Source organism: Ursus americanus, chromosome 6, assembly GCF_024610735.1.
Source record: "Ursus americanus isolate L20-20 chromosome 6, mUrsAme1.1.p, whole genome shotgun sequence".
In the NCBI taxonomy this organism is placed as follows: domain Eukaryota; kingdom Metazoa; phylum Chordata; class Mammalia; order Carnivora; family Ursidae; genus Ursus; species Ursus americanus.
The window spans coordinates 54,505,701-54,531,946 of NC_142132.1; the positions used below are offsets into that span (position 1 = coordinate 54,505,701).

Sequence of the window (26,246 nt, forward strand, 5' to 3'; positions counted from 1 at the left end):
GATCCCGGTCTACCTCCTCCCCTGCTCCCTTTGGACCCTGCTCCCGGCAGGTGTCCACATCGATGCTTCAGCACAGAAGGCTCTCCTGTCAAGGATCTTCGCAATCCCACTGCCCTTAAGCCGCCTCCTGGTTCCCAGCTGCAATTTTCAGATGGAATCAGTTTTCACGATAGCAGGGCTTTCTGTGAAAAGACTCCCTAGGCCACAGCCGATGGAGGCCAGTTGGGATGGAGAGCAGCTCCCCTGAGGGTGAGGGGCTAGGCCAAGAGCTCGGCCAGGATGGGCAGAGTCGGAAGCCCTGAAGGTCAAGGAGGGGGTGGGCCTCCTCACGACCGGATGACTATACCCATAGTTTCTCAGATGCTCCCAGAGGGGAGGGCCAAGAACCTTGAGGGCAGGCTGGGCTGGGGGCAGCAGGGCCAATGCCCAAGAAGTCTAGAAGAGTGTTCCTCCTCTTTTTGCCACTGTCCAGCTGTGCAATGTTGGGTCAGGCACTGGGTAATGCAGTGGCTTCACCTGAAAAAGAGGAGGAAAGGTGTGTTGCTTATCTGAAGGGCTCTGGATCCGTATTTCAGGGTTGGGAATACCCCAGCCCTGCGGTCAGGTGAGCCTGGGAGGAAGGCACCATCTAAAATAGAGCATTGAGGTGCCTCTGGTTTCCTGGGAGCCCCTTTGGGGCAAGGAGGGGAGTGAAGGGAGGCATTTTTTTTTTTATCTGCTTAGAAAGATCTTACCCAGTCTATCTGGCCTCTACCCCTAGTTTTGGGGATAAGGAAGGGCACTGTATTATGGGCACTTGACGTTTAATCTTCACAGCAGCCTTGAGAGGAGGATTGTGAAACCCATTGTACAGATGGGGAAAATGAGGTCAGAGGGCTTATCACCTGGGTCCCACAGTGATAAATGGTGGAGGGAGAATTCACAGGCAGGTCTTTCTATCCATGGCACTGCCCTCTGTGCATTGCAGAGGCTAGACCCACAGAGTGTGTTCTGTGGGTGCCTGGGCGTGTTCGTATCTTGGGCACTGTGTAGAGATGGAAGGAAGAAGTCTGCAGAGCAGGAAGCAGAGGGAAGAAAAAGAGACTTTGTGACCCAGAACTACTCAAATAACAAAGAGGAGGGGTGGGGGGACTTGGCCACAAGCCTGAGTTCATGGCTGAGAATGATGAGGCTCCTAAGGAGAGGTGAAAGTCAGGGAAAAGGGGAAGAAAGTGGGGGGAAAAGTGAAAAATCGAGATTGAATTATTCAGTGCCTAGTGCCCGAATACACACAGCTCATGTGTATTGAGCACCTACTGTGTGCCAGGCACTGTTGTAGTGCGTGACTTTACGGTGGGTACTATTGTCCCGATTTTGTAGATCGGGGAAGCTGAGGCACATAGAGGTTATATAACTTTCCGAAAGTCACACCTGCAATAAAGGGCAGTGCTGGGCTATTCGGATTTTACAGCAGTGTCCTGAACTCTGCCTTGGTGAGGGCGCTTGATGTCACCTGTCACAGTCCTGACAGAGGGACCCTAAGAACTGTGAGTCCTTCCATAGGAAGGTGGACTCAAGATAGTAATGATAGGAATAACCAAGATTTACGGAGTGCTTACTACGGGCGAGGCGCTGTTCCCAGGGCGGTACACAGTCCCTCCTTTCGAGAGATACTGTTATCAGTCCCGTTTTATAGATAACCCTGAGGCAAGCCACAGGAAGAAAAAAGCCCAAACAAAATCAGATGTTTGGCCTGCAGAAGGGCGGACTGGACAGGGAGCGCTCCCTCCCTCTGCTCTCCCTGGGCTCTCCTGGGCAAAGAGACGGTGACGTGAGGCAGAAGTACCCACCGCTGGGCATCAGGATCCAGAGCCCTGCGCAGGGCGGGCTTAGACTCCGCGGCCTCGAAGGTCTCCCAGCTCGGAGACTGCTGGCCATTCCACTCGGGGCAGAGGAGGAGCTGGAGGGAGACCAGGAAGAAGCTGGAGCCCAATCTTTTCCTCAGGACTCTGGATGTAAACCGCACCCCCCAATAAAGGAAGGAACGGGCCAATCACTCTCTTTCATCTGCCTGGAAACTAGGATCTTCATTCATGTGACAAAAGACTACGGTGGTGGTTGTTGGGGGCTTGACTGGGGCTAGAATAGCGGGAGGGGCGCGGCCTCCCGTCCAGCTCAAGGGGCCGTTTGGAGAGCATCCACTGTGCGCGGGCAGAAGCTTCGGCATCCCATTGACTCGCCTGGAAACCATTTTACAAACGCGAAAATTGAGACTTAGGTGCAGTCTGAGAAACTTGTCCAAGGGGAAAAGCGCTGAACGCCTGGCTCCACTGCTTCCAAAGTCAGTGGTCTTTGAGGGGACAGTGTCCCCACTCCCCTCGCGGAGCTCAGAGCTGATGGGGGGCCGCCTCTTGCCCCCTTTGGCGCTCCTGTGTATTCACAGCTGCCTCTTATTCCCTTCTCAGGAGGGTCCCGGGGTCCTGGACACCGGGGTGGGTGGCTGGGGGGTCAGGCTGGGGTGGGGCGTGGAGGAGGAGCGGGGACAGGGGCTGGGACGTGGGGCACGAGGAGAGAGGTGCAGAGTTAGTGGACATCGCTTCCAGGGCTGCAATGGGCAGTGGGGTGTGTCCCCTACTTTGGAGGGGCGCTCGGCCCCTGCGGAAAGAGGCGCATCAGGGAGGAGGGCCTGGGGCGCGGCGGGCAGGGGGCGCTGCGGCGGGCACAGGCGTGCCGGTTGCCATGGCGACGGCGCCGCGCGAGCCCCCTCCCTCGCTCTGGCCCGGGGAGGTGCGGGGCAGCGGGCGGCCCGCCGCAGAGCCGGGCAGGCGGCGGCACTGCGCGGGAGCCCTGCCGCCGCGGGGCTGGCTCTGGGCCCCGAGGGGGAGCGAGACCCCGCGAAGGGCCGGGCCCTGGGGGCCCACGCCCCCCGCCCGCTTCCGCCGGGCCCGGGACTCGATCCCTACAGCGCAGAGGTAGGGACGCGGGAGACCAACCCAACGCCCGGAGACGCCCACCTCCTGCCAGGGCGGAGGGGCCTGCTGTGCCCTCCTCAGAGCCGGCGGGAGTGGGCAGCATGGAGGGTGAGTGAGCCCGGAGCTGGGGCTGAGGGTGGGCTGGGCGTTGGAGTGGGTCAGGTCCTGACTCAGGAGCAGTGAGCCAAGGGAGAGCAAAGGGGCTGGGGTACCTGATCACTGAGGGCTGTCCAGAGCCAGACACTGTGACAATGTGTGTGTGTGTGTGACAGAGACAGAGAGAGACCCTGAGAGAGGGAGAAAGACTTAGAGTGCTCCGTGCTGTGTGTGGTGTATGCGTGTGCGTCAGAGACAGAGACAGAGAGATGGAGAGACAGGTGCCTCTATGGCCCTGTGTGAATCGCAGCCCGCCTCCTGCCTGGACAGAGGAGAATTTGAAACCAGGTGAGCTAAGCTACTGGCTTCAGTGGAATTGTCACCCACCGACTTGGCCTGCTGGGAGTGGGAGTACTGGGGTAGATGGAATTCCAGACAAGATTTCTTCCACGCACAGAGAATTTTTCTCCCTGGGGGAAAGGTGGATTTATGGACCTTTGGGACTCTAAGGTGTAAGTCCCAGGCATAAGACTGCTTGCTCCAGTGTTACCAAGGGGGTGGGCAGTCCAGACCCCCAACTCAGCTGAGGTGGGCAAGGGAAACCATATTTAGGCTAAGAAACTGGAAGACTGAGGGCTGGTCCACTAGCTTGTTGGGTGTCTTTGGGGGTGATGTCAAAACCTCTCTATGCCACTGGTTACCCATCTGTTGTATGGAGAAATTTACATTTAGCTGGCTTCACAGGGTAGCTGTGAGGGTAAAAGAAGACAAGATGTTTGAGCAAATCCATGCCGGTAAGAGAGGCTGCTTCAGGAGATAATAAAACCCTGAAATTCCAAGGAAGTAATTGCAAACACTGCTGGCAAGAAAGAAAAGAGAGTTTCACAGAACCCCTGAGTGGCTGCACTTGCCGGGTTTGAAAAGTGCACGCATGCAGAGATGTGATGAGGAAGGCATAACCCAAGATGAATCTGGAAGACTGGCAGGATCTGTAGGAATAGTGTTCGCAAAACACCAAAGCCCGAGTGCACAGAAGCCAGGGGAAATTAACAAAGACAGGGCAAAGCGCTTTCAAAGTCTAAGTAAGAGGTATAATCTTAACACACAAGGGAGGGCAGGCAGAGCAGGGCACGGGCAGTTTTACTCCAAATGATGGAATTAAGAGCTTAAGGAGGAAATTGAAACCCAAGATAGGTGATGGGGAGAAGGCATCGAAGCCCAGACAAATGACATCCCAAGGATGGGGAGGCCCAGCAGATGTAATCACTGCCTTGAAGGAAATGACAAAGAATGAAGGGAAACCAGAAAACTAAAGATGGGCAAATGTCCTGATTTTCAAAAAGGAAGTAAAGATAGATTTAAAAAAGCAAAAAATCTCTAAGCTGGTAAGATTCATATTGGCCTCTATTAAGATTCCAGAATAAATTATCAAACACGTAGTGAACACCTAGGAGACAATAAAGCCATCGAACACCTCGGAATTTTTTCAAACGATGCCATCCTGCACACTTGCAAAGAGATGTGCATGAGCATTTTCCGGTCAGTGCAAAGCTGGAAACCATCGAGATGTCCCTAATGAAGTAAAGTAAACGATGAAACACATCTGCAGTGGCATACTGTGTAGACAGCGAGAACTGCGTTTAGGATTTTATTCACGGGCATGAAACTATGTTCCCTGCCTACTGTGAGTCATTTTTTAAAAGCCGGTTTTAGAACACATGTGTAGTATGATCCCCTTTATGTAAAATTACATAGACTTATTATTGGATATATTTGTAAAATACATGCAAAGAGACATCTTCGTGTGGATTCCCAGTTCTGAAAGCGCACCCTAAGACAAGGGCTCGGGTCCAGGGAGTTTGATGCCTGAAAGTGGAGGTCAAGAGAGTGGGCTGGGAGAGGAAGAAAAACAGCGCAGGAATGAACTGGGGCTTGTGAGGACCCAGTAACAGTGTTCACTAAAAGCAAACTGGACCAAACTCACCAGATTTCCTCTTGCAGACTGGGTTTCTGACAGGAACAGAGACGAATTGCAGGATTTCAGCAGGGCACAGCAAAGCTCTTTCGTGAAAGCCCTGGAAAGTGATGGAAAGATGTGGGAAGGGGCTGGAGGACTGACAACAGGGCTTTCCTTAGAGGCTACAGTGCAACGTAAAGGTCCCTCGGGCTCGGGCCTTGACCTGATGCTGAGTAATGTAGAGGGAAAATCAAAGGGACACTTATTAAGTGTCTGGATAAGAGCCACAACACCCACATGGCCACAGATTCAAGATTTGACGCTATCTCAACGTTCAGATCCAAACCAAGAAAATGAAATGTAAATGTAAGTGGAACGTGAAGTCCTTAATTTCGGTCCAGTCAATTGCCTACATTTACAACGAGGGAGCTCTGGCTCGTATTCCTGAGATAAATTCGTGGGTGGGTGAAAGCAGACTGACGGTGAGGTGAACCTGGAACCCCTTTCGCTGAAGAGCCCCTGGTTGTTCTGGGGGTACAAAGTTGGGGAGAAGGGGACGATCCTGGGGCCAGGGGCTCACTGTTGTTCTCTGTGGCTCCAGGGAGCAGAACTAGGACAGGTGGGGGCAAGTTACACTAAGACGATGCAACTCAGTCGTCAGGAAGAACTTTCTAGCACTCAGAGTTGGCCTGGAAGCTATCTCCTCACCAGATCTCATTATCCAGCTTGGACAAGGGGGGCTGGCAGGGGCCTCTAGGGGGAATTCTTGGGTGGCTGGACCAAAAATATGGCCTGGCTTCTATGGGGAATTCTTGGGTGGCTGGACCAAAAGTATGGCCTGGAGGGATCTCTGGGGGCCAAAAGCCTTCTCCGAGTACGTGCAGACGGACGCTGCATTCTGCTGAGCCTCCTGCAGACTTGCTGGGGCCAGCCAGGCAGAAACCCCATCAGACTTCCCACTGGCCTGGGCCGCGGTGCGCCGGGCTGTAAGTCAGCAGAGCACAGCAAATCAGATCTAGTACATCTGAATACCACCCCCACTTCCAGCCCCACCCCAGTCTAGTGGCTCCCTTGGAGCCCCTGGCAGCCCCCCTAGCTGCTGCCTGGCCCGGGAGCTCTGTGGCTGAGGGAGGCCCAGAGGCTGGGAAGATGTAGGCTCGCACTGCCTGGAGGAGGGTGTGCCAGGGGGCAGCGGCCCAGGCAGGGGAGGAAGGTCGCCGGAGAGAGGAGAAGGAGAGGAGCAAGCCAGCTGCCTTCCCTCCAGTGCAGGACGCAGAAGCATCTTGGAGGTCCGGGTGGGTCCTGCTTTTCCGTGCCCCTGGAAATGCTGCCAGAGACATTGTGCCCTGTCATTTTTTGCAAAGCACTTCACCGCCTTGGAGCTGCTCATCCAGAGGGGGCAGTGGGCAGGGAGATAGCATCACCCCCATTTAACAGATGATAAGATTGGGCTTAGGAGATGCAGCTCGCCCTGGCTTGAACTAAAGCAGGTCTGCTGCCTTCTGTACAAACAACCCAGATTCTGGGACACTTACGGCTGCAGCCGACATGCAGTCCAGCTATCCAGCTATGTCCTGAGGACCGTCTGCGCCTTCCCATCTTATGAGGAGTGGGGAGTGGGAGGGGTCTCAGCTGCTGCTGGGGAAGCAGAGGCCAGGTAGGTGCATGTCTGGTTCTCACTGGACCCATGATCTATCTGTCTGAGGGCAGTCTGTCCTGCTTCTATCAGTGAGTGGAGGCAATAGTTACAGTAAGTATTTCTGTTCCAATCATTGAGTGAGTAAGTATTTCCGCTCCACTGCAAAAACCCGGGTTATTAGAGCCAGAAGAGGTCTGGATAAGCAGGTGCTCAACCCTAGTTTTAGAAACGAGGAAACTAAGGCCCAGAGGGTGGAACTGACAACACAGCTCATGTCTACCAGATTTACTGAAGATACAAATAGAAAAGAATTCAATTCAGTCTCTCCTTCTCAAAACCTTTTGCTACTCTCCCTTTAATAACTGAAATTACACCATTGGAGCTTTGTTTTTCTTTCTGATTTAAGGTTTGACTCCCTTTGAAATGCAAACACAAAAAAGAGACACTGCACTTTAAGCTGTTATGAGTCATTTCCTCATTTGTGTGAACAAATTCATCAGAATCTTTCCTGAAAGAAGATCGTGCTAGGAATGGGGGGAGAGAGTCCATAAGGAGCTTGGGACGGGGATGCTGAGGCTCTAGGAGGTGATGCCTGGTTGGGAAGTATTAGGTGGGGGAAGAATGGGTCCCAAAGAAGTTAGGCATTCACTTCCATTACTTCTCCGTTGAGCCCAAGATAGCTTGGCTCTGCCTCTGGCCCCTGTGTGCCTGCTTCTTCGGGAAAGGTTTCAGATGACCCATGAGGTATTCATGGTGTCAGCTTTGCAGCTGGAGCCTCAGGAAGGCAGGGACCCCTCAAATCAAAGATCCCCAGTTGCTGCAAAGGGACACTGGATATCTTAATAGATGGTCTGATGGTACCAAGAGAGGATGAGAAAATGATTGGAGGTGGCAGAACAAGAGCAGGGGCTCAAACTCAGACTATGTCACCTGGCTTACTTGATGAACTCTGAATCCTGGAGCCAAGGATCTCCTGTGTTCTAAGAGCATATCTCTGCTCTTGAGCTTTGATTTCCTATCTGTGAAATACAGAATTCTCCTTTCCTTGTCAGAGATAGCCTGGTGTTGAATAAAAAGTATTTCCTTTTATTTTTTTAAGATTTTATTTATTTGCTTGAGAGAGAGCACAAGTAGGGGGAGAGGGACAAGCAGACTTTCCGATGAGCAGGGAGCCCAATGCAGGACTCGTCCTAGGACCTTAAGATCATGACCTGAGCCAAAGTCAGATGCTCAATTGACTAAGCCACTCAGATGCCCCTGTGTAAAAAGTATTTCAACAATAATGAAAACAGTATATATCAGAACTTATGGAATACAGCTAAAGCAGTGCCTAGAGGAAAATTCATAGCCTCAGGACCTATATTAATTGCCACCATTTTTAATTGTCTGCATGTTCTATGCCCTGTGACAGATAGTGAGGATTGTTCTGAGATGAAAGAGTCATAGTTTCTGCCCCTAAGGCATTTCCAGCTTAGTGGAAGAACAAACATTTTTATACATAGCTGAATCGGGAAACTGAATGTGACCAGTGCTAGGGAAGACACTGAGGAAGCCGTCACCAAACCCAGAAAGGATGCGCCTGTGCATGGGCTTGGCCTTACCTAGAGGAGGAGAGGGGAAGTCCTTCCCGTTCTGCTCTCCCCTTAAATCTCTTCTACGCTTCTTCTTTTTTTTTTTAATTTTTAAAAGATTTTATTTATTTATTTATTTATTTATTTATTTATTTATTTGACAGAGAGAGAGAGAGAGAGCAAGTGAGCACAAGCAGGGGGAGAGGCAGAAGGAGAGGGAGAAGCATGTGGGGCTTGATCCCAGGACCCGGGACCAAGACCTGAGCTGAAGGCAGACACTTAACCAACTGAGCCACCCAGGCGCCCTCTTCTACCCTTCTTTTTCTTTCTTTCTTTCTTTGTTCTTTCTTTTTTTTAAAGATTTTATTTATTTATTTATTTATTTATTTATTTATTTATTTATTTGACAGAGAGAGGGGCAGCGAGAGAGGGAACACAAGCAGGGGGAGTGGGAGAGGGAGAAGCAGGCTCCCAGTGGAGCAGGGAGCCCAATGCGGCTCAATCCCAGAAGGCTAGGATCATGACCGGAAACAAAGGCAGACGCTTAACGACAGAGCCACCCAGGTGCCCCTACCCTTATTTTTCTAAGGTCTGGAATTCCCCTAAATGTGCTGAGAGTATAGGCTTAGGATGCAAGTAAAGAGAAGCTCAGTAACTTCATTTTTTACTGAGAGGTAAACAATTTTGCATCAGAACCTTCTTTCCTGAATCCAGGTTTTGATGAGTCAAACAGAGAAAACTGGAGAGCTCCAGGAGGAAGTGAGGAGAAATGAACGAGGCTCGGAGTAGAAGGGAAAGTGCAGGAAGAGGCAAGTTTGGCTCCATTGGCTGCTGCACGAGCAGGCCTTGGCCTTTGCCAACCCGAAGGGCTCTCGGGAGGCCCACCTACTCCTGCTCACCAACGACAGGCCGGCTTGCAAGATCTGTGTTACTGTGGTGGGTGCCTGGGACGTGGTGGGGTTTAGCTCCGCTGCCAGGAAGGAGAGAAGCGAGGTCGCAGGTCTCAGGAAGACTCCCTCCTCAGCAGTGACCTCCCTGCACGCCCACCTTTCACTCACCTGTGTGGCCCCAACACAGGGCTTGCCCAGGCTGGTTTCCCTGGGGACAAACCCAGATGAACTAGAATCTCACTGTCACCCCTCGGTCCCCTGCAGCTGCCTGGCAGAGAGCTAATATAGTCAAGACACAGCCCTTAGGTCTATGAAACCCTTTATAATCTACTCTGATATCTTATTGAGCTGGTAACAACCCCATGAGGTGGGGAGATGCAGGAAGCCCAGGCCATCCTTTGAAAGCCAAGGAGAACACAGGGAGGTGAAGGGGAACCCCCCCCCCAGTTCACAGAGGAATCCCGAGGGGTGGCATGCAGGACTGAGCTCCCCTTCAGCAGTCCCCAAACAACCCCAAACTAAATATACCTCCCTGTAAAAACTGCAAAAGCAACTTTAAAACAAGTTCCTAAGCTAAACTTTTCCTTCAAACCAAGTTACCCCCCACCAGCCCCTCTTCTATGCAAGTTTTGGAGTGACCACCACTGGGCCAACTCTCAAGGCCATGTTTTCTGACTCCTAGCTCAGTGTCCTTTCCTGTGAGCACCAGCAAAGACTCCCTGGAAGGTCACGTGGCCTGTTAGAGGAAGCACAAGGAGGGCTGGTATCTAATCTGGGGAGCAGGAATCTTGGGGCTCTATCCCTAACCATCTGTACCCCTTCCAACTGTCCCTGGGGTTTTGAACCTGGACCCCACAGATTCCAAGGAGGCCCAAGGATGACCAACTTTGATCCCCTTGTATTAGCAAGACAACAGGCTACAAGCAACAGAAACTGTTTCTGGCTAACTTCACCAACAATGGGAATTTATTGGAAGAGTACGGGCAGGTTGTCCAACGGAAGGAAAAGTTGTGTTATCGAAACCCAGGATCAAATCCAAAGCGGAAGAGGTCTGATTGGCTGTCTTTGGGGCAGGGGCCAGGGCAGACTCCTGACTGACCGTAAAGGGCCCACAGAGAGGGCTTACGCCCAAGGCCACAAGGGGTAACGGGTGCAAGGGGAGCCACAACCCCACATGCCCGCCATTCCCTTGAAAGTGTGTCAATAACCAAGTGCACTTTTTGAAAGAGGATCTGGAGCTTTCAAAGACAGAATTCTACCTGGACAGGGATCATTTCTTGGTATATCGGGACAAAGCTCCAGGAAAGCATCTGTGAAATGAGTTCAAATGCATCAGAGTCTCAAAGAGTTTGGAGACTCCCACAACGTGAGGCACTGTCAACGCCTTGAAGGCGGGGACTTGGAAATTCAGTGGTTCTCCAATCTGCTACACTTGGAAATCCCCAGGGGAGCTTTTAAGAAAAATACCAGTGCCTGGACCCCCAGAGATTCTGATTCATTTGGAGGGAGTTCTGTATTGTTAAAAGCCAGGTGATTTTGATTTGAGGCTGAGTTCAGAACCCCTGATGTAGTCAGTTTAAAATCACATTTACCAGAGCTTCCTTTTGATTAGAAAAGTCAAAATGCAAGTTAGTGAACAGAAAAACAAAAATCACTTGAAACATCCCTGTGGATAAGTACTATTTTTTTTTCATTTGTTCACACACACATACATACCCTTTTATATAAAATGCAGATTTATAATATATACTATTTTGTATATATTATATAATATTTTATATTATACATAAATATATTATATATATTTTGTATAATATATACTATTTTGTGTTTTGTAACTATTACAACCCATGGTCTGTATTTCCCCCCACACATTAGATCTTTTGTCCCCTAGGATAAGTCGCTGGAAATGGAATGGCGGAATCCTGGAGTAGGTCCCTTGCCAGGGTGCTGGATGGATGCGCCCCAGTTGTGAAGGTTGAGCTGCTTTGTGCCTCCCCCCATCCCCCCAGTGCACAGCCACACCCTGGCCATCGCTGAGCACTTTTCTTCTCTGCCAATCTAATGGATGAAAAGGTTGTTCTTTAAAATTGCATTTCTTTGATCACAAATGAATTACGAACTTAAACTTTTTGTCTTCTGTGTTTATCAGCCATTTGTGCTGTTTTGTGTTGTGTCCTTCAGCAGGGCCCTAGCGCCTCTCTGCCTCGGTCACGTTGCCCCAGGAGGCTCTCAGGAGGTGGCTGTTGAATGGGGAGCCCCACGGCTCTAGTCGGGGGCGAAGCTCCCTGTGGTACGAGGACGGACCAGCAGGTGGCGATAACGACGACCTTATTAGTAGGAATTGCTGTGAACTCAGGGAAACAAACACCCAGCCTGATTCTGTGCTCAGGGCGCTCCTTTTGGTGTTGTTTTCTCTCTCACACATCTTTCAGGCTTTGGGGGAGGCCCGGACCAAGAGCAACATGAAGATCTCCTCCTCACCCCGTTGTGTAGTTAACACTGTCAGTACCGTTGGTTAGGAGCTAATGCGCATGGTGCACCCAGGTCCTCTCACCCATTATCTCCTTGGCTCTCCCCCACCTCCTTTGGGTCCGTGTGAGCTTCTCCCCATCTTACCAGTGACAAGTCTGGTCTCCAGAGAGGAGATGTGCCTTATGCTAGGTCCTAGCCAGGAACTGCGTGTTTCCACTTGCAAAATGAGAACGCTGAGTTCCCACAGAGGGGAGGCGGTGTTTCAGTCCCTTGGGGCAGCTGTAACAAAACATCATGGAGTGGGGGCTTAGAAACAACAGAAACCCATTTCTCACAGTTCTGGAGGCTGGGAGGTCTAAGATCAAGGCGCAGCTTTGATGTCTGGTGAGGCCCCCCTTCCTGGTTCACACGCAGCCCTCTTTCCGCTGTGTCCCCACACATGGAAGGGACAAGGGAGCTCACTGGGGTCTCTTTCATAAAGGCACTAATTCCATTCATGACAGCTCACCAGTGGGATCTAATCTCGCCCGCAAGGCCCCATCTCCAACTACCATCCCATTGGGAATTAGGTTTCAATTTGTGAACTTTGAGGGGACAGAGATATTCATTCAGTCTGTTGCCTGAAGTCACCAAGAAGGAGGCAGGAAGGAGGGCTGGGACTTCCCAGTCTGTGTGTGTCCGCTATTTCCAGAGCCTTTGGCCCAAGCCCTTTAAACCTGTGGTTCTCAAACTGGAGTGTGCCATCAGAATCACCTGCAGGATATGTTAAAACAGCTGGGTTTCAGGTTCCCTAGATCAGAGGTGAGGCCTGAGAATGTGCATTTCTAACAAGTTCGTAATGCTGATGCTGCTGGCCAGGACCACACACTGAGAATCAGTGGATCCCCGTCTTCTCTCTGACCCTGGGCTTTCCGTGGTCCAGGGCTTGCTTGCTCTCTCAGATCATCAGGATGCCTTGGAGGCAACCATGGTTATATCTGAGACCTCCAGGAAGCTCTTGGAGTAGGGGAATGACTTAATTGGGTTCAGTGGATAAGATTTTCACAGGCTTTAATGTATCCACAAGGGCACTTGTCCAGAAAGGACAAGTCCGGGGTGTTAATGAGGTCTGTGGCTGCTGGTATGGCTCAGCTGGGGTGGGAGCCTGCCTGCTCCCAACTCATCTCACCCCAACCCAGGGGAGTTGCCAGGAATCCTCCCCAGACACAATCATTCTGCAATTCTGGAACTGGCCCTGAGGGTGGGGACAGACGCCCAGCCCAGCGGAGGGTCTAGAGATGGGCAGGGTCCCTCATGGGCACTTCTCAGGACAGACTGCAGAATATGAGCTCACTAAGCAGTTCTCCGAGGCTGAGTGAAGGGCAAGGACAGACAGACTGGAGTCTGGCCCGGCAGGTTGTGGCAATTTCTTCTACCCACGCAGACCCACAGATTTCTTTGAGTCATGGGGACTGATTCCGAGCTGATCTGGGGCTCAGGAGGGGTGAGCTCCCCAGGGAGGCTCCCAACAGACCCTGGGGTAGGATTCCTTCCAGAGAAGCCCGTGAAGGCCTTCCGACACCAGCAATACCCTGTCACCTGGGGTCAGAATCCACCTTTCCTTCCTTCTTCCCTTCACGCAACTATTTATCCATCCACCAACCATTTACTGGACCATTGACTATGGGCAGGCACTGATGAGACACTGGGGATTCGGGTGCCAACTGGTCTCCAGGGCCTGCCTTTCAAGGTTGGGGAAGAAAACCCAACCAACCTGAAAACAAAGAAAATATTGACAGATGGAGAGAAAGAAAGAAGATGCATGAGAGAGAATAAATAGGAGTGCAGCTCCTTGAAATAGAGCGACCAGGTCAGGCTTCTCTGAGAAGACAGCCTCGTCTAAGCTGAGGGCTAAAGGGGAGGAGGAGACAGGAGCAATAGAAAGGGGTAAAATCCTTGGGGTTGGAGAAAGCAGGAGCGTGTAGGAGCCAGCGCAAGGTGTCCAGAGTGGAACGGGCACACGGGCATGTGGCAGGTGGTGAGGTCAGAGATGGCAGCAGGAATCAGAGCACAGAGAGTTTGGGCAGCTGAGGGCAGAGTTTGAATGGTATTTGGAAGACAACTAGGGGTCTAGGCAATGTCTTAGTGGCTGCTGCCCAAAACGTTGGTGAACAGCTAATAGGATCAGCTCCATCGGAAGAGCATGGGACTCTTGATTTCAGGCTCATGAGTTCGAGCCCCACTTTGGGTACAGAGATTACTATAAAGAAATCAACAAAGAACCTTTAAAAAAGTATCTAGTGATCAGGGAATTCGAATGCAGGAAGCTGGGTAATTGATAATATTAGACATAACTGTCAATGTTGTTAGGTGTAATACTGATACCGTGGTTGTAGGCGGGTTTTATAGTCCTATCTTCTAGCGTTACGAACCGAAATATTTATGGATGAACGGAAGTGACGTGCTATTCCAAAGAGAGGCGGGGTATGGGTGAAACCCGATTAGCCTTAGGCTGATCGTGCACAGGAGGTCTTTATACTTTTCTCGCGGTAGTTCATGAAGCCGTATACTCTTGTGTATGTTCACGATACTGTTCTCTCGTGCATGTCTGACACCTTCCATAGTGACATAAAGATGTCTGGGGGCAACTGGACACCCGGGAGCGCCTAAGCAGGGGGCTGTCACCTCCTCCTCTCACTGTGCCTCAGAGGCTCGCTGCGTCTCCACCTCTGCCAGCACGCCACGCCCTCCGCCTGCCCTGGGTGCCGCCGCTGCTCCTGCTGGGCCCCCAGCCCTGGTCATGCCAGCTCCCTGGCCCCAGAGCGTCCCTAGCCTCCAGATCCCAAGCCTCTGGTGGGTCTCCAGGCTAGTGGCTGAGCTCTGGATATGACAGAAGACTCCCCAAAGATTCTTCATCCCCCGGAACAGGCCACATTCAGTCCCAGAGGAAGGCAAGGGGAGAATTTATGAGACAACATCATGAGTCACCACAACTAATGGCTTCCCAGAGGAGCTGTGGTTGGACAGGGAACTGCTCCTTCCCACAGGTGGCGGGGGGAAGCGCACCCTGAAGCCTGGATCTGACTCAGAGACGCCAGCGCAGGACCACCTCTGCTGCACACTCCCGAGCCACCTGGAGAATGTCATCTGATCCCAGTTCTCCCATTTCAAATGGGGCTCATACCTAACATGTTTACCCCAGGGGGTAATTGGAGGGTTAGATAAAATAATGCATAAGCGAGTGCTTTGTTAAATGCTGTGCAAATGAAGCAGCTGTTAACATGGTGGGAGACAGTGATGGACGCCTGGTAGCCTTGGCTTTGGATGGTCTTCTGGTGAATTTAATGTGTGCCTTTGCCCTTTACCGTGGTTCAGAATCCTCTCCCATTGTCCCTTCCTCTATTGCCTTCTTGCCTTTCCCAGCTAAAGTTCTGTGGAGATGAGGAGGGACAACAAAGATTTTGAGGGTGTAATAGTCAGGGTCCCAGGAGAAAACAGGTGGTGCACTCAGAAAGAATTTATCTGAAGAGTTGAACAGAGGGACTTTACAGAGGAGAGGGGAGGGTGAGAACCAGCAAGGGCTGCACAAGCACCGGGACTGGCAATCCCAGGAAGCTGTTAGTGCAAGGGGAGAAAGAACACAGTGTCACTCCGGCCCCCAAAGAGCTAGACTCGTGGAATAACGTCACCTAACAGGAGCTGTATCCATAAAGACAGCCCCACAGGCAGAACTGGGCCAGGCAGGGAGGGAGTCGGGAGATGAATACTGTGACATCTGTCTTTTCCAGTCCTTCAATCTCCTTCAGTGCTTTCCATTGGCTGAACCTGGTCAGAAACTAGAGGGCAAGGGAACCTGGCCGATGTAGTCCTTAGAGGTCAGCCTCTGGGGCACACAGCAGGGCTAAGAAGGATGGAGCCCAGATGGGGCGGGGGGGGGTGGGCCATATGGACATGGAGAAGAGCCAACATTGGGAAGTGAGTTCTGGATGAGACGAGGTGAAGAAGGTATGAGATCGGGGTTTGGGTGCGGGGGGTTGAAAGTGAGCCAACATTGTAAATGAGTTCTGGATGAGACGAGGTGAAGGTATGAGATCGGGGTTTGGGTGCGGGGGGTTGAAAGTGCATCCAGTTGCCACTGAGGTTGAGCATATGATCGGGGTGCTAGGATTTGGAGCACAGTAGGGTCTCACCAGTGGCAAGAAGTCAGTCATCTCTTCTTTGTCTGGGATCCTGACCTGTATGCTCCTTTGCTTCTAGGGGAGCCCTCCCAGCCTCCTAACAGCAGCTGGCCCCCAAGCCTGAATGCGAGTCATGCCAAGGCCACCCCAGCGGTAAACCTCACCTTCTCCTCCTACTACCAGCACTCCTTAGCAGTGGCAGCCATGTTCATCGTGGCCTACGTGCTCATCTTCCTCCTCTGCATGGTGGGCAACGCGCTGGTCTGCTTCATTGTGCTCAGGAACCGGCACATGCGCACCGTCACCAACATGTTCATCCTCAACCTGGCCGTCAGCGACCTGCTGGTGGGCATCTTCTGCATGCCCACGACTCTCGTGGACAACCTCATCACTGGTGAGTGGAGGCAATGGAGGCAGAGGGAGTCAGAAATAATAGATACAATGAATTAATTATTCTCTTCGCTCCAGGCATCGGATGACTTATTCTTCCTGCGTTAACTAATCCTCACAACAATCCAATGAATTATGCGTTGTTATTATTACCCTGGTTTTGGGGGGTGGGGAAACTGATGCTCAGAGTGATGAGGGACGGGTCTGCAGTTACACAGCTGAGTGTCAAGTCCCGTGTCCTCACACCCGTATTTCTAAACACACCATTCAGTCTTACTCTCCTGGGTAGCTCCCCTGGGCAGAGCTAGAACTCACATGTCTCCTCTGAACATGGACCTAATAATCCCCTTATTTGAGTTGTTCTCCAACCAAAGAGAGTTCTGTCCTACAGGTAGTGAGCTCCCTGTCACTGAGAGTGTCTAAGTAGGGACTGGCTGGCCATTTAGCACTGACTTGGTAGAAGGGATTCAAGCAGAACTAGACCACTTGACCTCCAAATTCCTGCCTGTTCGTACTGTAACTGTTGGAAGGATCACACTACTCTTTCCCATGTGCTTTGTCTTTCTTGTTTCCAGAATAAGCTTGCACAGCCCCTGAGACTGTAGTTGGGGAAGGACTAGTTTCCAGAGCTGTGGAGATGCCTGGAGGTCTGAGCTTGCAGGCTCCGAGCTCCAAGCACCAGGTGCTTGGCTGCAGAGCCTGGACAGCTCCAGTGGGAGTGACTTACCTGACTTTGGGGCAGGGGAGTCACAGCCTGTGTTTCTATAGGTTTCAGGACCCAGGAAGTAGGGCCAGGGCATCAGCTTTCCCTCGGCGGCACTGGCTCTGCCTGGTGAGACCTTCAGTCACAGCTGGACCTCAGGTTCCACCAGGATTGCTGAGCATGAACTGCTCATCCTTCCCCTTCCCAGCACACCTAGACCCACACCTATGCATGCACGCGCACACACGCAGAAGTGCACACACCTGTAGGCACGCACATACACATGCACCAGTTAACGATGATATGGCGAAGTCCCTGGTTGGTTAAGGTGGTGTCTGCCAGCTCTTTCCACGTGCCTAAATTTAAAAAATTGTTGGAATAACACGTTTACATGGTTCAGCAGTCAAAAACTACCAAAAGGTTTCCAGAGAAAAATGTCCCTTCCATCCCAGTCGTCTGGCCTCCCAGCTTCTCCCCTGGGAGGAAATCAGTATTGCCAATTTCTTGTGTCTCTTTCCAAATGTATTTTTAGGCAAGAACAAGCAAATTACGGACATAGTGACTTCCCAAGCAGTCGGTTCTGTATCTTTACTTTTTTTTTGGCTTAAAAATATAGCATGTATATTGTAAGCAGGATTCCTTAAAATTAATTTACATGGAGTTATTCCATATTAACAAATAAAAGAGTTTTTCGTTCTTTTTGCAACTGCTCAGACTTCCGTTGTACGGATGTACTAGAATTTATTTAGCCAGTCTCTTTCTGATGGTATCTAGGTTGTTTTTAACAGAATCTTCTGCAACAGAATAAACCTTCGTACAGCTATTCTTTCCTTTTTTCTTTTCTCTTCTTCTTCTTCTTCTTCTTTTTTTTTTTTTGGAATGAAGGTGCAGAGGGTTGAATTATTTACATCTACTGCTCCTGGTGCTATGTGACTTCACTCTGTTGCGAAGACCCTCATTTATTTTTTATTCCTTCCCTCCTGTGGCCCTACCTCTTTACAGCTTCCCCTCCCTGCCCTATAGGCAAACATTCTACCAAACAGAACATGTGTCTTTTTTACTTGTATGCCTGCTTACAAAATGTGCATTGCATATGTGTGCACGTTTTATATTTAAACATTTTTGTCCAGGTACAAGGTAACATGCACAAAAATCCTCCTTTTTTAGCGTACAGTTCCACGGGTGTTGAGGAACATACATGGTCCCGGGGCTCCCACCACAATCAAGATAAAGAACACCGTCACCCCCCCAACCACTCCCTTGTCAGTTCTCTGGGTCGGGATTTTCCTGGTTATTCCTGTGGATCTATTGTTAATTTGTTTGGATGGTTTTGTGTTACAGAACTCATTCTTTTCCCGACCTTTGTCACTAAGGCTTCTATTTACGTTGCCCTGCGCCCATCTCCCCTGCCCCTGGGGTAGGTGCTGCCTGCTGTGCTCCACGGGGTGCATCGGCCACATTTTACCCTCTGGTCTCCCGGGGATGGACACCCAGGTGGCCTCTACTCAGTGGCTTGCTAGAGCCAGGCTGCCAGTGTCGGTGACGTCATGGTGGTAGCAGGAACTTGGCCATGCGGGGAGATACTGGACTTGGCAAATGCTATAAGTTAAAGCTTGTTTTAGTTTAGTTTAGTTTTTGTTTTCGTGTAAGAGCTGATTTACCAGCCCACCACTGCCTCCCGCTCTCCAGCGCTAGAAACAATTGGACTATGGGGGAATGTCTCTGGGATATGAACTTGGGAGAGGACTTGCCGAATCAGGGAATTTGCACATACCCAGCTTTCCAAAACAGAATCAGGCTGCTTTCCATGGTGCTGTTGGCTTTCTGTGATGTTTAAACTCCCCAGCACCCACACCAAACTCTTACACTTACCCATAGTGATTTAGGGGCCAAGAGACTGGAGACCAATTCATCTCCCCTCAGCTTTCTCATCTGTGAAAAGGAGATCACAGTGGGGTTGTTGGGAGGATGGGATGAGACAGTGCTTGGCACTCAGTAAGTGTGCAGGCAGAAAGGTAACTGGGGGTGGCTGCTGGGGAAGGGGGCCCCAGCCTCCTGTGGCCAGGCACAACAGACGAGAACAGGTAGGACCCCCAGACCTAGAGGGGCAGTGATACCAGGCAGAGACCAACACATGGCCTCAAAGAACCAAGATGTAGATCCCACTACCAGTCCTGAGGCCAAGTGGGGCCCCGGTCTCTGGACAGAGCAGAAGCCTGGGAATCAGAGCGAGACACCTGAGGGGCTAGACTTGCTTGTGTCTCCCCCACCTGGGAGTCAGGCTCGCTCTGTCCCAGTGGTTCTCAACTCTGGCTGCCACTCAGATCCCCTGGGTAGATCTGAAAAGTACTGATGTCTGCCCCACCCCCAGAGATGCTGATTGTAATTGGTCTGGCATGGGTCTGGGCACTGGGTCTTTTCAAAGGCCTCCGGTGATTCTAGTGAGTGGCCAGGGTTGAGAACTGCTGGCCTAGAACTTGAGGCAGGGCTATGGGAGCAGAAAGCCAGGCAGGTCTGGCTGGATACAAAGCTCCTGGAGAGAAATCTTGGTCAATATAAAGACTGTCTCTCTAATGGTGAGAACTGACCACAGTGGTATAGACTGGTCAGTTCGTCATTTCTGGAAGTGTGTAAGCAGAGGATGACCACCTAGCAGGACATGGAGGAAAGATCTGAGCACAGAGGGGACTGGCTGAAATGGCCCAAGGTCTCCGGCTCTTTATGCATGAGGCACTCATTCTGTGATGGTCATTGCAGGGTGGCCCTTTGACAACGCCACGTGCAAGATGAGCGGCTTGGTGCAGGGCATGTCCGTGTCGGCTTCCGTGTTCACACTGGTGGCCATTGCTGTGGAAAGGTAAGAGTGTTCCTGGCTGGGTTATCCTTGGCCGACAGGGGCCTGGCACTAGGAAGAGCCGCCGTCCCCACTGTTGCGCTGACCAGAAGGCTGGGGCTGCATCGTGAGCCATCAAGGGGAGGGCTGTGGGGCTGGCTGCCCTCTACACTTGGGGGACCTGCAGAGAACACCACCACCTTTGTCTAGAGGCCTGGAGGCAGGTCCTGTGAAGGTTTACTAGGGATTCCTAGATCCTGTGAGAGCTTGAGGGCCTTGTTTCCTGAGCAGTACGAATCCTGCCATCCATGAGTCTGAGCAAAGAAAGCCAGTTTCAGGGTGGGAGTGGGGGGTGGGGACAGAGCGTGGCCCTGCTCCTTCATTGCCCCCTTCCTACCCTCCCCCCACCTCCTTGCTGTTCCCTGGCAGCCCAGGCCTTACTAACTCCCCATCTCCACCCTACCTCAAGCTAATTCTGGTCTCTTTCAGCCTCAGATTCCATCAGATTCTCTGATAAGCATGAGTCTGCTAAGGGAAGGGAGCCAGGGGCCAAGGAAGCTTTGCAAACACTAAAAGTGACCGGAATGCTTGTGATAGGTCCTCCTCCCCTCGTCCACCTCAGTGAGCTCTCCCACTAAGGGTTCATCTGGGCACTCTTCCCCAGAGCGTGGGAGGCAGGCAAGGATGCTGGCCAAGATGACACAGGGACGGCCGGTCCTGTAGAGTCCACACCTGAACTCCCAGGGTTTTCTGGAGAATCCCTAAACAGCTAAAAATGTTCTTTGATACACCTACCCGATCAGCCTACTCAAGGGCAGGATGTGCAGACTGACCCTTTCGCTAGCTGCCCGCCAATCGGCCTACGCCCCCGAAGTGTGCAGACAGGACTGATTCCCACGCTGCCCGCGCTGCCTTCCCCCTCCTGGGTTTGCCTTTGTTCCTCCCCTACTGACTCCCTCGCAGGCGAGAACCAATTTGCTTGCGAAAGCCCCGAAACCGCCTGGGCGGCTCTTGGAGGCTGCCCACCGTGGCCACAGCCCGGCAGCTCCCGCCCGCGGTAGCGCCCCTCCCCGGGGACAGGGACCCCTGGCGCCGGTCCCGAGCCCGCTGGCCTTTCCTCCCCGGCCGCAGGTTCCGCTGCATCGTGCACCCTTTCCGCGAGAAGCTGACGCCGCGCAAGGCGCTGGTCACCATCGCAGTCATCTGGGCGCTGGCCCTGCTCATCATGTGCCCCTCGGCAGTCACGCTGACCGTCACGCGCGACGAGCACCACTTCATGGTGGACGCCCGCAACCGCTCCTACCCGCTCTACTCGTGCTGGGAGGCCTGGCCCGAGAAGGGCATGCGCAGGGTCTACACCACCGTGCTCTTCTCGCACATCTACCTGGCGCCCCTGGCGCTCATCGTGCTCATGTACGCGCGCATCGCCCGCAAGCTCTGCAAGGCCTCGGGGCCCGCGCGCGCCGGCGGGGAGGCGGCGGCGCCCGAGGGCCGCCCGGGGGCCCGGCGCAGGGCCCGGGTGGTGCACATGCTGGTCATGGTGGCGCTGGTCTTCACGCTGTCCTGGCTGCCGCTCTGGGCGCTGCTGCTGCTCACCGACTACGGCCAGCTCAGCGAGCCGCAGCTGCGGCTGGTCACCGTGTACGCCTTCCCCTTCGCGCACTGGCTGGCCTTCTTCAACAGCAGCGCCAACCCCATCATCTACGGCTACTTCAACGAGAACTTCCGCCGCGGCTTCCAGGCCGCCTTCCGCGCGCAGCTCTGCCCGCCGCCGTGGGCCGGCCCCAGGGAGGCCTACTCCGAGCCGCCCGGCCGGCTCCTGCGCGCCCCGGTCTCCGTGGAGGTGCAGCCCAGCGACTCGGGCCTGCCCTCCGAGTCCGGCCAGAGCATCGGGGCGCCCCGGGCCGGCCGCCTCCCGCTGCGCGGTGCCCGCGTGGCCCACCACGGCTTGGCCGGGGAGGGTCCTGGCTGTGGCCAGCTGCCCCTCACCATACCCGCGTGGGATATCTGAGTGGTAGGGGGAGGGCCGGCCCTCGACCCGGGGGGTCCCGATGGGACGGCCATGGGACGCCTGGACAGGCTAGCAGCCAGGTGTGGTGGGAGAAGTTGGTGCCACGTGCCTCCCTCTGCCCTGCAGGGCGGTGGCAGCTGCGCGAGGTACCCGCTCTGCGGCCTTCCCTCTCCCAGGGGCGGAAGGAGCCCACTTTCCGCCAAACCCTTCCTTGTGTGGCCAAGAGTGCACACACCCTCTGGCTGAATCCTCACAACGCTTTGGGAGTAGGTCTTCTTGTTCCCCCTTGTACAGATGCGAAACTGAGGCCCGGAGAGGAGGTGTGGCTAGCCTGCACTCTCAGCTGGAAATCGCTGGGGGGGGGGGAGCCTGACGTCAGTGCCTGGAGGGACCTCACCAGCCGTCTCCAGAAGGGCCCGTTGCGGTGGAGCACACCAAAATGGGCAAATCCTAATGACGCCGCTGGGGAGGAGCAACAGGCAAAGTTGTCCTGTCCATTGGATGCTTTGTGTCCGTGTCCTGGGGTCCCTTCTGTGTTACCCAGGCACCTCGGTGTCACCCTCTCCTGGGAGAACACTGTGTGCCCCTCCTCCCAACTCCTTGTAGGTTTGCTCCAAGACATGTTCTGGGCCATTCTCTCCTTTCCAGAGTCCTACAACGGGACATCACATCTCAGCAGCCACACATGGAGTGTCCGCTGCAGACACTCTGAGTTTTGCCCTTTGGGTGGGAGCCCTGAGGAAGAAGGAGGGGGTGCGGTCCTCCCTCCTCTCCTCATAGGGCCCACTGCCATCATCACCCCCCCCACCCCCACCCCCCCGTGAGAACTTATAAGGCCAGAGGCAGCTGTCAGGACACGTGGAGGCCTCCGCTTATTTACTCACGGACAGGAGGAAGGGAAAGCACAGTACTGCTTTCCGCCTCTGGAAATTCATCAGCTCACTGGAGCTGCCCGCACAAAGCCTTCCCAAGGCCCAGCTCCGCTGCTCCCCCAGGGCTTGGAAGGGCGGTATGTCAATCAGAGCTCAGGTGCCCTTGGGGCCTTCTGGAGGTCCTACAGAGGTACAGATTGCTCCTGTCCTCTGAAAAGGGGTGGTGACCAGGAGGCCCTATCACCCAGTTCGCCTGCATCACCTTGAAGAAATGCGGCTTCTCTTGGCGAGTTGGGAGGACATGGGAGTGCCTCAGTGATCCCTGCATGGTTCCGATACCTGAAGTTCACTCACATTTCCCCCCTCCCCCAGCCCCTATAGAAAATATAATGTTGCTAGAATATTCGTGCATAGCAAACGAATATTTGCTCAGGCCAGACAAACAGCTCTGAAGCTTGATGGTTTCTCTAATGAACACACAATGACTTAATCCTCTTTTGCTCCACTCTAAGTACTGGACGTAGAAGCAGACGAAACTTCCAGAGCGGTTGTACAGTATGTTCTCCGAGCATGTCCCCAGACAGTGTCTCTTTGGATCCATGCGAACGAGGTTGTTGTTGCCATTCTACAAACAGAGTAACCGAGGCTGCGAGGGGCCAAGGTCACAGGCCACAGAGTGGCAGGATTTGGATTAGAATTTGTCTTCTGATGGCTTCTTCCCTCACGGCATCCTGCCCCTCAGAGAAGTGGATTGGGCATAATGGGGAGGAAAACCGAAGTTCCTACAAAGGTTTTCTGCCTGACAGTGAACCAGGACACTCATGGAGCTAGGATCCCTTCAGGCTGTCAGTCTGGGAAATGGGAGTCTCTTGTGTCTACTCTTGTAATATCCAGACTGAGCTGTTCCGTGCACAATATGCATAACCCATGTGCTGAGCCGGCCCCTGAGAGCCACCATGACCGCACCCCGTCCTGGTGTCTGGGGGTGATGGGTCTCTGGAGAGGGTAGGCCATCCTGTCCGTCATTAGCTAGTGCACCTATGGGGCCCATTTCTGGTGTTCTGTGTTAAGTGTAACATAGGCCAGAGAGTTCCGGGCTGCTTATTGTGAAGAACTCTGTCTCCAGGCTCTAAAAATTGGCCAGAGAAAGGGCCATCTCAAACCCCAATGCTCGTCCCTGTGGCCGGGTGGGATCTGTCTGGAGACACTGCCTGGTCTCTCCTCTGGCCTGTGTTTCTCCTTTTGCATGGCCTCCCCAACCACAAAATCACAGCCTTTATAGCAGGGGGAGACCAGAGTGCTCACCCCAGCCAACCTTTCCACCAAGGCCCCTTTGTTTTATTTCCCCCGAAAGATGCCATGCTTTGAAAGAGTGGGCCTGCCAAAAAAACTGTACTAGGCCATAATTCATATATTTTGCTGTTATTTTTCTTTTTAAAAATCAATCAAAGGCTATGCCTGCCCATTTAGAGATTCGATCTGAATGGTAACAAGCATGACTTTATGCTTTCACGAAGTGGGGAGGCCTTGCGGGTATGTGTAGGATGTTTGTTTTTTTGTGCATGTTTTAAAATCTACACAACATAAAACTTAGCGTTGTTAGCATTTCCAAGCATACAGTTCAGTGGCCCTAAATGCATTCACACTGGTGTGTAACTATCACCCCTGTAGATTTCCAGAATTTTTTGTTAACATCCCACACTGCAACCGTGTACCCATTGAACACTAACTCCCCTTTCCTCCAGGCTTCTGGTAACCACCATTGTACTTTCTGTGTCAATGAACTTGACTACTCTAGGTCCCTCAGGCAAGTGGAATCACACAGTGTTTGTCTTTTGGTGTCTGACTTATTTCACTGAGCAGAACGTCTTCACCGTTCATCTGTATTATAGCATAGGCAGAATTTCCTTTTATTTAAGGCTGAGTAGTATCACATTGTACGTAAACGCCACGTGTGGTTTAGCCCTTCATCCATCGGTGGACATCTGGGTCGCACCTCATGTTGATAAGTGCGAATAAGGTGTGGACTTCTAAGACACGGGAAGTAGTTCCTGAAAATAATGCCTGTGTGACCCTAAGGACAGAGACCCCAGGTTAGAAACTCAGGATCTCTCCCAGCTCAGCACTGATGGGTGACAAAGCAGAGGTCAAGGAAAGCTGTGATTCGTCTCACTTCCCTGTGCCCACCCCACTGTTCTGAGCTTCCGCCGGGCTTCACTTCTTCACCAGAGTGGGTAGGAAATTATGTGTTCCCTCCATGGGATGATATGTTATGAAGGTATTTTTATAACTATAGCTTTATTATCCTCACTGGAGTCCTCTGTCCCAATACCTGGACCGTGTCGGGAGCCGGGTCCAGCTATCCCAAGGCACACAGCAAGCAACGCACCCTTCACCTGATAAGCCGTCGTCGCTTACGGGCTGGTCGGGTCTCCTAAGGTGACTGCCCTTTCACAGGCGGAAGTCTGAAGACGAATTGGATGTGTGATGGGCGAAAAGGGCCAGAGACCTGTTGACACTGAGCACCCCCACCCCCGCGGACTCTTGGAAGGACTCTGTGTCCCATCCTGCCATGTGCAGCACGAGCGGTCATTCCCAGCGCGGGTCTCCACTGATGAATGGCCTCTCGACTTCACCAAGGCCATGTAGCATTCAACAGACCAACGTGAGCTGGAGGTGGGCACCCGGCCTGGACCCCACAAACCACAATCTGCCCAGCTCTATGCTGAGGACCTTCTCTTGGGGCCTAGAAGACGTATGAGTTGATTTGGGTTGGAATGGAGGGCGGAGCTGGCAAAGGAGGACGAGAGCCCCCTATCATTAGTCTACTGTGTATTCATCCAGAAATCCAGGGGAGAGCCAAACCGAGAGCTGGGCGGACAAAGCATTGCTATTAAGCTCTGTACCTTTTTGCAGTCGTTTCCTCAGCTCACCCCTGGGAAGTGCCACTGAAGAGACAGATGAGAAGGAGGTCACCCAAATGGGCTTCATTACAAGCAAACAATGTTGAATCGACAATAGGTTCCTTGTGGAATAACCCGATTATTTATGTTTATGGCATTTTATTGTTGGTTTTTTCTCTCTTGACACAAACACTCCACAGTCATTGTGGAAATTTTACAACATTTAGATAAGCAATGAGAAGAAAATAAAAAGCACCCAAATCCCATCACAAGAGATAGGCATAAAGTCATTTGCTATCCATATGTTTTAAAACTTTACAACAGCTTTATTAAGGCATAATTCCCATACAACAGAGCTCACCTATCTGAGTTATACGCTTTGATGAGTTTTAGCTGTGTGTACAGTTGTGTAAGCACCACCACACCGAAGCTATTTCCAGCATATCCCCAAAATTCCCTTCTGCCGTACTGCAGTCAACCCTCTCCCTCACTCCTGGCCCCAGATAACCAGTTATCCGATTTCAAAATGTCATGTACATGGAACCATCCAGCGTGTAGCTTTTTTAGTCTGGTTTCTTCCGCTTAGCGTGATGTCCTTGAGATGCATCTGTGTCGTAGTATGTATGGGTCCTTTGTTCCTTTTTATTGCTGAGTAGGCTTCCTTGTGTAGCTAAATCACATTTTATTTCTCTGTTCATCAGTTGATAGACATTTGGGTTGTTATTCAAGTATGAACTTACGAATTATGAATAATGCCGCTATAAAGGAATTCATCGACGAGTCCTTATAGTGTATATG

The 26,246-nt window shown here is 52.2% G+C and overlaps 1 protein-coding gene across 1 annotated transcript; it reads left to right on the forward strand.

Moving 5' to 3' along the window:
• Positions 1–2,718: 2,718 nt before the first annotated feature.
• Positions 2,719–25,473, forward strand: NPFFR1 (neuropeptide FF receptor 1). The gene is made up of 5 exons (XM_087863192.1): positions 2,719–2,951; positions 3,004–3,059; positions 15,816–16,130; positions 19,587–19,686; positions 20,794–25,473. The coding sequence occupies exons 1-5, from the start codon at positions 2,719–2,721 to the stop codon at positions 21,671–21,673; spliced, it is 1,584 nt and encodes a 527-aa protein (XP_087719318.1). The 3' UTR covers positions 21,674–25,473.
• The last annotated feature ends 773 nt before the right edge of the window (positions 25,474–26,246 follow it).